This window comes from Kogia breviceps, chromosome 14 (genome assembly GCF_026419965.1).
Source record: "Kogia breviceps isolate mKogBre1 chromosome 14, mKogBre1 haplotype 1, whole genome shotgun sequence".
In the NCBI taxonomy this organism is placed as follows: Eukaryota; Metazoa; Chordata; class Mammalia; order Artiodactyla; family Physeteridae; genus Kogia; species Kogia breviceps.
In genome coordinates, this window is record NC_081323.1 from 37,675,527 (window position 1) to 37,690,436 (window position 14,910).

General features: G+C 36.7%; 1 protein-coding gene across 1 annotated transcript; it reads left to right on the forward strand.

Annotated features, from left to right (window-relative positions):
- The first annotated feature begins 6,990 nt into the window (after positions 1 to 6,990).
- Positions 6,991 to 7,253, forward strand: KANTR (KANTR integral membrane protein). Its single transcript, XM_059038602.2, is given in 2 exon segments — positions 6,991 to 7,198; positions 7,201 to 7,253. Coding segments are annotated over 2 exon segments (261 nt in total).
- The last annotated feature ends 7,657 nt before the right edge of the window (positions 7,254 to 14,910 follow it).

Sequence of the window (14,910 nt, forward strand, 5' to 3'; positions counted from 1 at the left end):
GTTTTCTGAGTACAAGTCTTTCGCCTCCTTAGGTAGCTTTATTCTTAGGTACTTTATTCTTTTTGTTGTGATGCTAAATGGGATTGTTTCCTTAATTTCTCTTTCTGATTTTTCGTTGTTAGTGTATAGGAATGCTGGAGACTTCTGTGCATTAATTTTGTATCATACAACCTTACCAAATTCATTGATTTGTTCTAGTAGTTTTCTGGGGGCATATTTAGGATTTTCTTTGTATAGTATCATGTCATCTGCAAACAGTGACAGTTTTACGTCTTCTTTTACAATTTGAGTTCCTTTTATTTCTTTTTATTCTCTGATTGCTGTGGCTAGGACTTCCAAAACTATGTTGAATGTGAATGGAGAGAGTGGACATCCTTGTCTTGTTCCTGATCTTAGTGGAAACGCTTTCAATTTTTCACCATTGAGTATGATGTTTACTATGGGTTTGTCTTATATGGCCTTTATTATGTTGAGGTAGGTTCCCTCTATCCCCATTTTCTGGAGAGTTTTTATCATAAATTGCTGTTGAATTTTGTTGAAGGCTTTTTCTACATCTATTGAGATGATCACATGGTTTTTATTCCTTAATTTGTTAATATGGTGTATCACATTGATTTGCATATATTGAAGAATCCTTGCATTCCTGGGATAAATCCCACTGGATCATGGTGTGTGATCCTTTTAATAAGTTGTTGGATTCTGTTTGCTAGTATTTCATTGAGGATTTTTACATATGTCTTCATCAGTGATACTGGGCTATAATTTTCTTATTTTGTGATATATTTTTCTGGTTTAGGTATCAGGGTGATGGTGGCTTTGCAGAAAGAATTTGCGAGTGTTCCTCCCTCTGCAAATTTTTGGAAGAGTTTGAGAAGGGTCGGTGTTACCTCTTCTCTAAATGTTTGACAGAATTCACCTGTGAAGCCATGTGGTCCTGGGCTTTTGTTTGTTGGAAGACTTTTAGTTATGGTTTCAATTTCATTACTTGTGATAGTTCTGTTTATATTCTCTAATTCTTCCAGGTTCAGTCTTGGAAAATTGTAACTTTCCAAGAATTTGTCCATTTCTTTGTGGTTGTGCATTTTATTGGCATACAATTGTTTGTACTAGTCATTTTTTAAAGTTTACTGGACTTTATTTTTATTTTATTTTAAAAATATCTTTATTGGAGTATAATTGCTTTACAATGGTTATGTTAGTTTCTGCTTTACAACAAAGTGAATCAGCTATACATATGCATATGTTCCCATATCTCTAACCTCTTGCATCTCCCTCCCTCCCACCCTCCCTATCCCACCCTTCTAGGTGGTCACAAACCACCTAGCTGATCTCCCTGTGCTATGCGGCTGCTTCCCACCAGCCATCCACCCCACATTTGGTAGTGTATATATGTCCATGCCACTCTCCCACCTCGTCACAACCCGCCCTTCCCCCTCCCCATATCTTCAAGTCCATGCTCTAGTAGGTCTGTGTTTCATTCCCATCCTACCCCAGTCTCTTCAGGACATTTTTTTCCTTAATTTCCATATATATGTGTTAGCATACGGTATTTGTTTTTCTCCTTCTGACTTACTTCACTCTGTGTGACAGACTACAGGTCTATCCACCTCACTACAAATAACTCAGTTTCATTTCTTCTTATGGCGGAGTAATATTCCATTGTATATATGTGCCACATCTTCTTTAGCCATTCCTCTGTTGATGGACACTTAGGTTGCTTCCATGTCCTGGCTATTGTAAATAGAGCTGCAATGAACATTTTGGTACATGACTCTTTCTGAATTATGGTTTTCTCAGTGTATATGCCCAGTAGTGGGATTGCTGGGTTGTATGGTAGTTCTATTTGTAGTTTTTTAAGGAACCTCCATACTCTTCTCCATAGTGGCTGTATCAATTTACATTCCCACCAACACTGCAAGAGTGTTCCCTTTCTCCACACCCTCTCCAGCATTTATCGTTTCTAGATTTTTAAATTATGGCCATTCTGACCGGTGTGAGATGATATCTCATTGTAGTTTTGATTTGCATTTCTCTAATGATTAATGATGTTGAGCATTCTTTCATATGTTTGTTGGCAATCTGTATATCTTCTTTGGAGAGGTGTCTATTTAGGTCTTCTGCCCATTTTTGGATTGGGTTGTTTGTTGTTTTGTTACTGAGCTTCATGAGTTGCTTGTAAATTTTAGAGATTAATGAAGAGATTAATGAAGCAACTGACATTGCTTCACTAGTAACTATTTTCTCCCATTCTGAGGGTTGTCTTTTGGTCTTGTTTATGGTATCCTTTGCTGTGCAAAAGATTTTAAGTTTCATTAGGTCCCATTTGTTTATTTTTGTTTGTATTTCCATTTCTCTAGGAGGTGGGTCAAAAAGGATCTTGCTGTGATTTATGTCATAGAGTGTTCTGCCTATGTTTTCCTCTAAGAGTTTGATATTGTCTGGCCTTATACTTAGGTCTTTAACCCATTTTGAGTTTATTTTTGTGTATGGTGTTAGGGAGTGTTCTAATTTCATACTTTTACATGTACATGTCCAGTTTTGCCAGCACCACTTAGTGAAGAGGCTGTCTTTTCTCCACTGTATATTCTTGCCTCCTTTATCAAAGATAAGGTGACCATATGTGTGTGGGTTTATCTCTGGGCTTTCTATCCTGTTCCATTGATCTTTATTTCTGTTTTTGTGCCAGTACCATACTGTCTTGATTACTGTAGGTGTGTTGTATAGTCTGAAGTCAGGGAGGCTGATTCCTCCAGCTCCATTTTTCGTTCTCAAGATTTCTTTGGCTATTCGGGGTCTTTTATGTTTCCATACAAATTGTGAAAATTTTTGTTCTAGTTCTGTAAAAAATGCCAGTGGTAGTTTGATAGGGATTGCATTGAATCTGTAGATTGCTTTGGGTAGTAGAGTCATTTTCACAATGTTGATTCTTTCAATCCAAGAACATGGTATATCTCTCCATCTATTTATATCATCTTTAATTTCTTTCACCAGTGTCTTATAATTTTCTGCATATAGGTCTTTTGTCTCCTTAGGTAGGTTTATTCCTAGATATTTCATTCTTTTTGTTGCAATGGTAAACGGGAGTGTTTTCTTAATTTCACTCTCAGATTTTTCATCATTAGTGTATAAGAATGCCAGAGATTTCTGTGCATTCATTTTGTATCCTGCTACTTTACCAGATTCATTGATTAGCTCTAGTAGTTTTCTGGTAGCATCCTTATGATTCTCTATGTATAGTATCATGTCATCCGCAAACAGTGACAGCTTTACTTCTTTTCCGATTTGGATTCCTTTTATTTCTTTTTCTTCTCTGATTGCTGTGGCTAGAAATTCCAAAACTATATTGAATAAGAGTGGTGAGAGTGGGCAACCTTGTCTTGTTCCTGATCTTAGTGAAAATGGTTTCAGTTTTTCACCATTGAGGACGATGCTGGCTGCAGGTTTGTCATATATGGCCTTTATTATGTTGAGGAAAGTTCCCTCTATGCCTATCTTAAGAAACAGGAAACATCTCAAATAAAGAGACTAACTTTGCACCTAAAGTAATTAGAGAAAGAAGAACAACCCCCCCCCAAATTTAGCAGAAGAAAAGAAATCATAAAGATCAGAGCAGAAATAAATGAAAAAGAAATGAAGGAAATGATAGCAAAGATCAATAAAACCAAAAGCTGGTTCTTAGAGAAGATAAACAAAATTGATAAACAATTAGCCCAACTTATGAAGAAAAAAAGGGAGAAGAATCAAATCCATAGAATTAGAAATGAAAAAGGAGACATAATGACTGACACTGCAGAAATACGAAAGATTATTAGAGATTACTCTAGGCAACTGTATGCCAATAAAATGGACAACCTGGAAGAAATGGAGAAATACTTAGAAATGCACAACCTGCCGAGACTGAATTAGGAAGAAATAGAAAATATGGACAGACCAATCACAAGCACTGAAATTGAAAGTGTGATTAAAAATCTTCCAACAAACAAAAGTCCAGGACCAGATGGCTTCACAGGCGAATTCTATCAAACATTTAGAGAAGAGCTAACACCTATCCTTCTCTAACTCTTCCAAAAGATAGCAAAGGGAGGAACACTCCCAAACTCATTCTATGAGGCCACCATAACCCTGATACCAAAACCAAAGATGTCACAAAGAAAGGAAACTACAGGCCAATATCACTGATGAACATAGATGCAAAAATCGTCAACCAAATACTAGCAAACAGAATCCAACAGCACATTAAAAGGATCATACACCATGATCAAGTGGGGTTTATTCCAGGAATGCAAGGATTCTTCAATATATGCAGATCAATCAATGTGATACACCATATCAACAGACTGAAGGAGAAAAACCATATGATTATCTCAATAGATGCAGAGAAAGCTTTTGACAAAATTCAAAACCCATTTATGATAAAAACGCTGCAGAATGTAGTAATTTCTTATAATCCTTTGTATTTCTGTGGTGTCAGTTTTTTTTTTTTTTTTTTTTTTTGATGGCTGCAAGGCAAGTTTAATGACAAAGCATAGCCATCTATATCCCCCTAAAGCAGGGAATTTGCTTAGTCATGCCTTATCGGCATCAGCTGGTTGATTGGCTTCTTGGCTTAGTCACGCCTTATCGGCATCAGCTGGTTGATTGGCTTCTCGGCTTAGTCACGCCTTATCGGCATCAGCTGGTTGATTGGCTTCTCGGCTTTTCCCTCAAAGGCACCAATTTCCCCTCCAGGGTTGCTTTTCCTAGCTTTAGGGAACAACCAGGGACTCCCAGTAACTGAGCAGGTCCCTGGAGCGATTTGGCCAAAGGCCATCTCCTTTTTTATGTTCATACCATAAAGTCCAGGATGCATACCAAGGAGAGTACAGTCGGGCCCTGAGGCTCATGAGGGTCTTAATGGCGCCTTCCTCAGAGGGCAATGCTCGCCACATTTCCCCCTCTTTTATTTTTTAAAGCTTGATAATGCAATTTCAACCCATACGCCTCCTGACGAAGAGCAGCGAGACGGCCAGCAATAAAGCGGAATAAACAAGGTAAGGCAATTAACATCAACAATACACATGACCCCACGGTAATCAATCCTGTGAGTCCATTTTGAAACCAATGCATTGGGTTTAACCATTGAAGCTGATCCAAGAGTCCTTGAATTAATTGTTGGGGTCCGTCTTCTTGTAGATGAGCTTCTTGAATTGCTTGTATTTCCGCATTAAGTTTTTGTATGTCCAAACTAATGTGTCCATCAGTCCATACACTTAAAAAGTGCATTTTTACTTTGTTCCAATCCCAGTCAGTTTCTTTATAAGCGTGTTGAGTCACACAAATCCAAGTATATTTAGCATGGCAAATCAAACGCATTTTCAATTTTAAAGCCATAATTTGGTCTCCTAAACCTATGAGAGCATTTTTTAACTCATCAACCTCAGTTTTTAGTTGAGTATCAATATGACTTTGTCATGCTAATGCAGTACTGGTATTTTTAGACAATTGATTAATATAATGTGCTTGTTGTACAGTTTTACTTAATGCTAAACCGGCGGTAGCAGCTGTGGCTGTTAAAGCGGCTAAGGCTAATATGCTACATATTAATATTCCAATGAATCATTTAGGTCTTTTTAAAACTTCAGATAATTCTAGCCAAGCTTGCATGCTAGTACTATGATACCATGGTTCAGAAATATTTACAGGCAGCATTACATAGGAAGGTTGTTTTAACATCATAACAGAAAGTTCCTTTCATAGGCAGAATGCAAGTACTAAAAATACAATTCTGACAAGTTATATTACATCCTAAGGAAGCAGAAGTAAACTCAATCTGTAAATCTCCTATTAGCAAGGCATATGAAGGTGTAACACAAGTAATAACCGGTTGATAAGAATAAGACAATGCAAACTTCCCAAAATCCCAATGCTTATAAAAAACCAAACTATTATTAGTAACAGAAACTGAAGAAATTAAAATGGTACCATTATTATAATTTAAGGTGCACCAGATTTGAGAATTCAAAATCAGATTGGGGAAAATCAGAAGGAAAAAAGGAGGGAAACTTCAAACTTGTAACAGCTTTAACTACCTTTAAACTATGGCTGGCCAGTAAAGTCCCTTGTCCTCCTACATATACTTCAACACAAAAATAGTATCTTTGACTTTGCAGCTTCTATTAGAGCTCCACTTTCAGCTTTATGATTAGACCCATCTTTGTTGCTGTAATTACCAGTCCCATTCTTTCCATTTTTGTTATTGTTGCCCTGTGAAATCATTTTTTCTAGAACAGCAAGAAGATGTAAAGCTTTCTCAGCTTGGTAGGTTAATATATACAGGTCTATGATCAAAAAACACACTGCTTGGGCAAATTTTTCTTCAAAAGGTTCTATGAACTGATAAAGTTTTTCACCAACGGATATGGCTTCTGTATACTGTTGGATATGATACAGGATGACTGCTTGATTGTAATACAACATACTGTTTTCAAGATCATCTAGTCCATCCATTTCTTCAACAGCCGAGTGCACCTGATTCTTCAGTTGGTTAAGTGTCTGTCTTAAACTATCTGTTGTTGTGTGGTTACTTTTGAAAAACTCAGCTACTGCCGTATTCAAAATTATTTTATAATCGTCTTTGTTTATATCTTGTAGACAGGCAAGATGTTGCAGACAGACATCATAATTTCCAGCTGTAAAAGCCTGGAAAGCACTGGTGGACAACTCCTTCTCTTGATCAGTGATCTCTGGTCGCTTCTTGGATACTTCTTGTCCCATATTTTTTTACTTCTGACTATTGCCCCGAGTTACTATCAACTTTACTATGTGGCCACACTTTCACTCTTCACTCCGGGGATTCACCTACCGAGATTCAGATGTCCCTCTTGTCAGGTCCCTGTTCGGGCGCCACTTGCCGCCAGCCACGGCGGGTCCTCAAAGTGTAGCAATGATCGACGAGAGGGGGTAGGGAACTGAACGCACCAAGGTATGGGATCAGAAGGGCACAAGTAACTGATGGTTGCAAGGCCTGTGGTGTCAGTTTTGATATCTCCTTTTTCGTTGCTAATTTTATCGATTTGCTATCTCTCCCTTTTTTTTTTCTTGATGAGTCTGGCTAAGGGTTTATCAATTTTGTCTATCTTCTCAAAGGACTCAGTTTTAGTTTTATTGATCTTTGCTATTGTTTTCTTCACTTCTATTTCATTAATTTCTGCTCTGATCTTTATGATTTCTTTCCTTCTACTAACTTTGGGTTTTCTTTGTTCTTCTTTCTCTAGTTGCTTTAGATATAGGGTTAGATTGTTCATTTGAGATTTTTTTTTGTTTCTTGAGGTGAGATTGAATTGCTATAAACTTTCCTCTTAGAACTGCTTTTGCTCGGTCCCATAGGTTTGGGGTCCTCGTGTTTTCGTCGTCATTTGTTTCTATGTATTTTTAAAATTTCTTCTTTGAGTTCTTCAGTGATCTCTTGCTTATTTAGTAGTGCACTGTCTAGCCTCCATGTATTTTTGTATTTTTCAGTTTTTATCCTGTAATTGATTTCCAATCTCATAGTGTTGTGGCTGGAAAATATGCTTGATATGATTTTAATTTTCTTAAATTTCCAGTGCTTGATATGTGACTCAAGATGTGATCTATCCTGGAGAACATTCCATGTGCAGTTGAGAAGAAATTGTATTCTGCCTGTTTTGGGTGGAATGTTCTAAAAATATAAATTAAATCTATCTGGTCTGTTGTGTCATTTAAAGCTTGTGTTTCCTTATGTATTTTCTGTTTGCATGAACTGTCCATTGCTGTAAGTGCGGTCTTAAAGTCCCTTAGTATATTACTGTGTTACTGTTGATTTCCCCTTTCATGGTTGTTAGCATTTGCCTTATGTATTGAGGTGCTCCTGTGTTGGGTGCATAAACATTTATAATTGTTTTATCTTTTTCCTGGATTGATCCCTTGATCATTGTGTAGTCTCCTTCCTTATCTCTTGTAACATTCTTTATTTTAAAGTCTATTTAATCTGATATGAGTATTGCTATTCCAGCTGTCTTTTGATTTCCATTTGCATGGAATATTTTTTCCCATCCTCTCACTTTCAGTCGTTTGTGTCCCTAGGTCTGAAGTGGGTCTCTTGGAGACAGCATATATATGCATCTTGTGTTTTGTTTCGTCTTTTTTTTTTTACAATTTTTTATTAACCAGCTACAGCATCCTCTGGGGCTCTATTTAGAGCTACAATAGTGAACAAAAATACTGAGGATATTCTCATTTACTGGTTTGAGGCTTTAGGTCCAGAGAAAAGACTTGGAGTTTGATACCTTAGAAAAAAATAATTGAAGGAAATTTCAAGTAAGTTACTCGGAAACAACACTTAAGATGATATTATCTATAGTGGAAGAAGCAAAATTATTTTAAGACAGAATTATATATGGAGAGCATAATACTGAATGAAGGAATTTTAGAAGTTTATGTTAATCTGAATCAGAGAGAAATCATTTGATAGGTAGAAAATTACAAAAAAATAAAATAATTACATAAATGTAAGAGCCACATAACATACTCTCTAGAGATGATATACTTTGGCCACTGCAAAGTAAACACATAATTTTAAATTAAAATAGTCTTTACTATATATTTTTATTGAATAAAGCATCCACAAAGTCCTTTTGTCACAAAGAAAACTTTCTATGTTTTTCTGAATATTTAGAATTTGCCAAAATATTTTGATTATTAGCTACCTCAAAGTATTTGCCAATAACAATTTTTAAAATTCCCAAATTTCAAGACATTCAGATTGGTCTTAACTCTAAACAGGAGGACATAATTTATCTCCCATTCAAATATTTTTTAACTCTTGTTGCTTCTTATTATAGCTGCAAAATCTGCATAGAATTAGCATCAGCATATTTTTATTAGTTTTGATTCACCCAACAAGTTTTTTTTTTTTTTTTTTAAAAACAGTTTAAAAAGAGTTGACACTCATCTGACTTTTGTTGATTCTTTTTCTGTCCTCATACTGGCACTAAGGCTGTCAACAAAACTCTGGAGATGGATCACATGTTAATTACTGCATATAACTTGCAGGTATGCCTTCCCAAATTGACCATCAATCAACTTTATTTTGTGTAAACTTTTTATTGACAAACAACATACAAGCCAAAGATGCACAGACTTAAGTGAACAGCTTGACAGTTTTATACAAATTGAACTATGTTACTACCAGCATTCTAAAACACCCCTCTTTCCCACTTTCATTCACAAGTCCTTCATAGGTAACTACGATCCTAAACACTAACACCAAAGATTGGCTTTGCCTATTTCTTTTTTTAAAAATTTTGTTTTATTTATTTTTTTAGGCAGCAGGTTCTTATTAGTCATCAATTTTATACACATCAGTGTATACACGTCAATCCCAATTGCCCAATTCATCATACCCCCACCCCCACCCTACTGTGGCTTTCCCCCCTTGGTGTCCATACGTTTGTTCTCTACAACTGTGTCTCAACTTCTGCCCTGCAAACTGGTTCATCTGTTCCATTTTTCTAGGTTCCACATACATGCATTAATATAATATATTTGTTTTTCTCTTTCTGACTTACTTCACTCTGTATGACAGTCTCTAGATCCATCCACGTCTCAGCAAATGACCGAATTTTGTTCCCTTTTATGGCTAAGTAATATTCCATCGTATATATGTACCATATCTTCTTTATCCATTCATTTGTCGATGGGCATTTAGGTTGTTTCCATGACCTGGCTACTGTAAATACTGCTGCAATGAACATTGGGGTGCATGCGTCTTTTTGAATTATGGTATCCTCTGGGAATATGCCCAGTAGTGGGATTGCTGGGTCATATTGTAGTTCTATTTTTAGTTTTTTAAGGAACCTCCATACTGTTCTCCATAGTGGCTGTATCAATTTACATTCCCACCAACACTGCAGGAGGGTTCCCTTTTCTCCACACCTCTCCAGCATTTGTTGTTTGTAGATTTTCTGATGATGCCCATTATAACTGGTGTGAGGTGATACCTCATTGTAGTTTTGATTTGCATTTCTCATATAATTAGTGATGTTGAGCAGCTTTTCATGTGCTTCTTGGCCATCTGTATGTCTTCTTTAGATAAATGTCTATTTAGATCTTCTGCCCATTTTTGGATTGAGTTGTTTGTTTTTGTAGTATTGAGCTGCATGAGCTATTTATATATTTTGGAGATTAATCCTTTTTCCGTTGATTCATTTGCAAATATTTTCTTCCATTCTGAGAGCTGTCTTTTTGTATTGTTTATGGTTTCCTTTGCTGTGCAAAAGCTTTTAAGTTTCATTAGGTTCCATTTGTTTATTTATGCTTTTATTTCCATTACCCTAGGAGGTGGATCAAAAACGATCTTTCTGTGATTTGTGTCAAAGAGTGTTCTTCCTATGTTTTCCTCAAAGAGTTTTATAGTGTCTGGTCTTACATTTAGGTCTCTAATCCATCTTGAGCTTATTTTTGTGTATGGTATTAGGGAGTGTTCTAATTTCATTCTTTTAAATGTAGCTATACAGGTTTCCCAGAACCATTTATTTATTTATTTATTTGCGGTACATGGGCCTCTCACTGTTGTGGCCTCTCCCATTGCAGAGCACGAGCTCCAGATGCGCAGGCTGAACAGCCATGGCTCACTGGCCTAGCCGCTCCAGGGCATGTGAGATCTTCCCAGACCGGGGCATGAACCTGTTTCTCCTGCATCAGCAGGTGGACTCTCAACCACTGCGCCACCAGGAAAGCCCCCAGAACCATTTATTGAAGAGACTGTCTTTTTTCTATTGTATATCCTTGACTCCTTTGTCATAGATTAGTTGACCATAGGAGCGTAGGTTTATCTCTGGGCTTTCTATCTTGTTCCATTGATCTATATTTCTGTTTTTGTGCCGGTACCATATTGTCCTAATTATTGTAGCTTTGTAGTATAGCCTGAAGTCAGGGAATGTGATTCCTCCAGCTCCAATTTTTCCCTCAAGACTGCTTTGGCTATTTGGGGTCTTTTGTGTCTCCATACAAATTTTAAGATTTTTTTGTTTTATTTCTGTAAAAAATGCCATTGATAATTTAATAGGGACTGCATTGAATCTGTAGATTTCTTTGGGTAGTATAGTCATTTTCACCACAGTGATTCTTCCAATCCAAGAACATGGTATATCTCTCCCTCTGTTGGTATCATCTTTAATTTCTTTCATCAGTGTTTTATAGTTTTTTGCATGCAGGTATTTTGTCTCCCTAGGTAGGTTTATTCCTAGGTATTTTATTCTTTTTGTTGCAATGGTAAGTGAGAGTGTTTCCTTAATTTCTCCATCAGACTTTTCATCATTAGTGTATAGGAATGCAATAGATTTCTGTGCATTAATTTTATATCCTGCAACTTTACCAAATTCATTGATTAGTTCTAGTAGTTTTCTGGTGGCATACTTAAGATTCTCTATGTATAGTATCATGTCATCTGCAGTGACAGTTTTACTTCTTCTTTTCCCGCCTGGATTCCTTGTATTTATTTTTCTTCTCTGATTGCTGTGGCTAGGACTGCCAAAAATATATAGAATAATAGTGGTGATAGTGGACATCCTTGTCTTATTCCTGATCTTAGAGGAAATGCTTTCAGTTGTTCACCATTGAGAATGATGTTTGCTGTGGGTTTGTCGTATATGGCCTTTATTATGTTGAGGTAGGTTCCCTCTATGCCCACTTTCTGGAGAATTTCTATCATAAATGGATGTTGAATTTTGTCAAAAGATTTTTCTGCATCAATTGAGATGATCATACAGTTTTTATGTTTCAATTTGTTAATATGGTGTATCACATTGATTGATTTGCATACATTGAAGAATCCTTGCGTCCGTGGAATAAATCCCACTTGATCATGGTGTATGATCCTTTTAATGTGTTGTTGTATTCTGTTTCCTAGTAATTTATTGAGGATTTTTGCATCTATCTTCATCAGTGATACAGGTGTGTAATTTTTTTTATTGTAGTATCTTTTTCTTGTTTTGGTATCAGGGTGATGGTGGCCTCATATAATGCATTTGGGAGTGTTCTTTCCTCAGCAATTCTTTGGAAGAGTTTGAGAAGGATGGGTGTTAGCTCTTCTCTAAATCTTTGATAGAATTCACCTGTGAAGCCATCTGGTCCTGGACTTTTGTTTGTTGGAAGATTTTAAATCACAGTTTCAATTTAATTACTTGTGATTGACCTATTCATATTTTCTATTTCTTCCTGGTTCAGTCTTGGAAGGATATACCTTTGTAAGAATTTGTCCATTTCTTCCAGGTTGTTCATTTTATTGGCATAGAGTTGCTTGTAGTAGTCTCTTAGGATGCTTTGTATTTCTGTGGTGTCTGCTGTAACTTCTCCTTTTTCATTTCTATTTTTATTAATTTGCGTCCTTTCCCTCTTTTTCTTGATGAGTCTGGCTAATGGTTTATTAATTTTGTTTATCTTCTCAAGGAACCGACTTTTAATTTTATTGATCTTTGCTATTGTTTTATTTGTTTCTATTTCATTTATTTCTGCTCTGATCTTTATGATTTCTTTCCTTCTGCTAACTTTGGGTTTTCTTTGTTCTTCTTTCTCTACTTCCTTTAGGTGTAAGCTTAGATTGTTTATTTGAGATTTTTCTTGTTTCTTGAGGTAGGCTTGTATAGCTATAAACTTCCCTCTTAGGACTGCTTTGGCTTCCTCCCCTAGATTTTGGATCGTCATGTTTTCATTGTCATTTGTCTCTAGATATATTTTGATTTCTTCTTTGATTTCTTCAGTGATCTCTTGGTCATTTAGTAAGGTACTTTTTAGCCTCCATGTTTTTGTGTTTTTTACGTTTTTTTTCCCCTGTAATTCATTTCTAATCTCATAGTGTTCTGGTCAGAAAAGATGCTTGATATGATTTCAATTTTCTTAAATTTACTGAGGCTTGCTCTGTGACCCAAGATGTGATCTATCCTGGAGAATGTTCTGTGGGCACTTGAAAAGAAATTGTAATCTGCTGTTTTGGGATGGAATGTCCTATAAGTGTCAATTAAATCTGTCTGGTCTATTGTATCATTTAAAGCTTCTGTTTCCTTATTTATTTTGTGTTTGGATGATCTGTCCTTTGGTGTAAGTGAGGTGTTAAGGTCCACCACTATTCCTGTGTTACTGTCGATTTCCTCTTTGTAGCTGTTAGCAGTTGCCTTATGTATTGAGGTGCTCCTATTTTGGGTGCGTATATATTTATAATTGTTATATCTTCTTCTTGGATTGATCCCTTGATCATTATGTAGTGTCCTTCCTTGTTTCTTGTAACATTCTTTATTTTGAGGTCTATTTTATCTGATATGATTATTGCTACTCTAGCTTTCTTTTGATTTCCATTTGCATAGGATATCTTTTTCCATTCCCTCACTTTCAGTCTGTATGTGTCCCTAGGTCTGAAGTGGGTCTCTTGTAGACAGCATATAGATGGATCTTGTTTTTGTATCCATTCAGCAAGCCTGTGTCTTTTGGTTGGAGCATTTAATCCATTCACCTTTAAGGTAATTATCGATTTGTATGTTCCTATGACCATTTTCTTCATTGTTTGGGGTTTGTTTTTGTAGGTCCTTTACTTCTCTTGTGTTTCCCACTTAGAGAAGTTCCTTTAGCATTTGTTGTAGAGCTGGTTTGGTGGTGCTGAATCCTCTTAGCTTTTGCTTGTCTGTAAAGCTTTTGATTTCTCCATTGAATCTGAATGAGATGCTTGCTGAGTAGAGTAATCTTGGTTGTTGGTTCTTTCCTTTCATCACTTTAAGTATATCATGCCACTCCCTTCTGGTTTGTAGAGTTTCTGCTGAGAAATCAGCTGTTAACCTTATGGGAGTTCCATTGTATGTTATTTGTTGTTTTTCCCTTGCTGCTTTCAGTAATTTTTCTTTGTCTTTAAATTTTGCCATTTTTGATTACTGTGTGTCTCAGTGTGTTTCTCCTTAGGTTTATCCTGTATGGGACTCGCTGTGCTTCCTGTACTTGGGTGGCCATTTCCTTTCCCATGTTAGAGAAGTTTTTGACTATAATCTCTTCAAATATTTTCTCTGGTCCTTTGTCTCTCTCTTCTCCTTCTGGGACCCCTATAATGCGAATGTTGTTGTGTTTAATGTTGTCCCAGAGGTCTCTTAGGCTGTCTTCATTTCTTTTCATTCTTTTTTCTTTATTCTGTTCCACAGCAGTGAATTCCACTATTCTGTCTTCCAGGTCACTTATCCATTCTTCTGCCTCAGTTATTCTGCTGTTGATTCCTTGTAGTGTAGTTTTCATTTCAGTTATTGTTTTGTTCATCTCTGTTTGTTTGTTCTTTAATTCTTCTAGGTCTTTGTTAAACATTTCTCCCATCTTCTCGATCTTTGCCTCCATTCTTTTTCCAAGGTCCTGGATCATCTTCACTATCTTTGTTCTGAATTATTTTTCTGGAAGGTTGCCTATCTTCACTTCATTTAGTTGTTTTTCTGGGGTTTTATCTTGTTCCTTCATCTGGTACATAGCCCTGTGCCTTTTCATCTTGTCTATCTTTCTGTGAATGTGGTTTTTGTTCCACAGGCTGTAGGATTGTAGTTCTTCTTGCTTCTGTTGACCTCCCTCTGGTGGATGAGGCTATCTAAGAGGCTTCTTCAAGTTTCCTGATGAGAGGGACTGGTGGTGGGTACAGGTGATTATTTCTTTAGTGGGAAGAGCTCAGTAAAACTTTAATCCGCTTGACTGCTGATTGGTAGCCCTGGTTTCCCTCCCTGTTGGTTGTTTGGTGTGAGGCAACCCAACACTGGGGCCTACCTGGGCTCTTTGTTGGGACTAATGGCAGACTCTGGGAGGGCTCATGCCAAGGAGTACTTTCCAGAACTTTTGCTGCCAGTGTCCTTGTCCATGCGGTGAGCCACAGTCACCCCCCACCTCTGCAGGAGACCC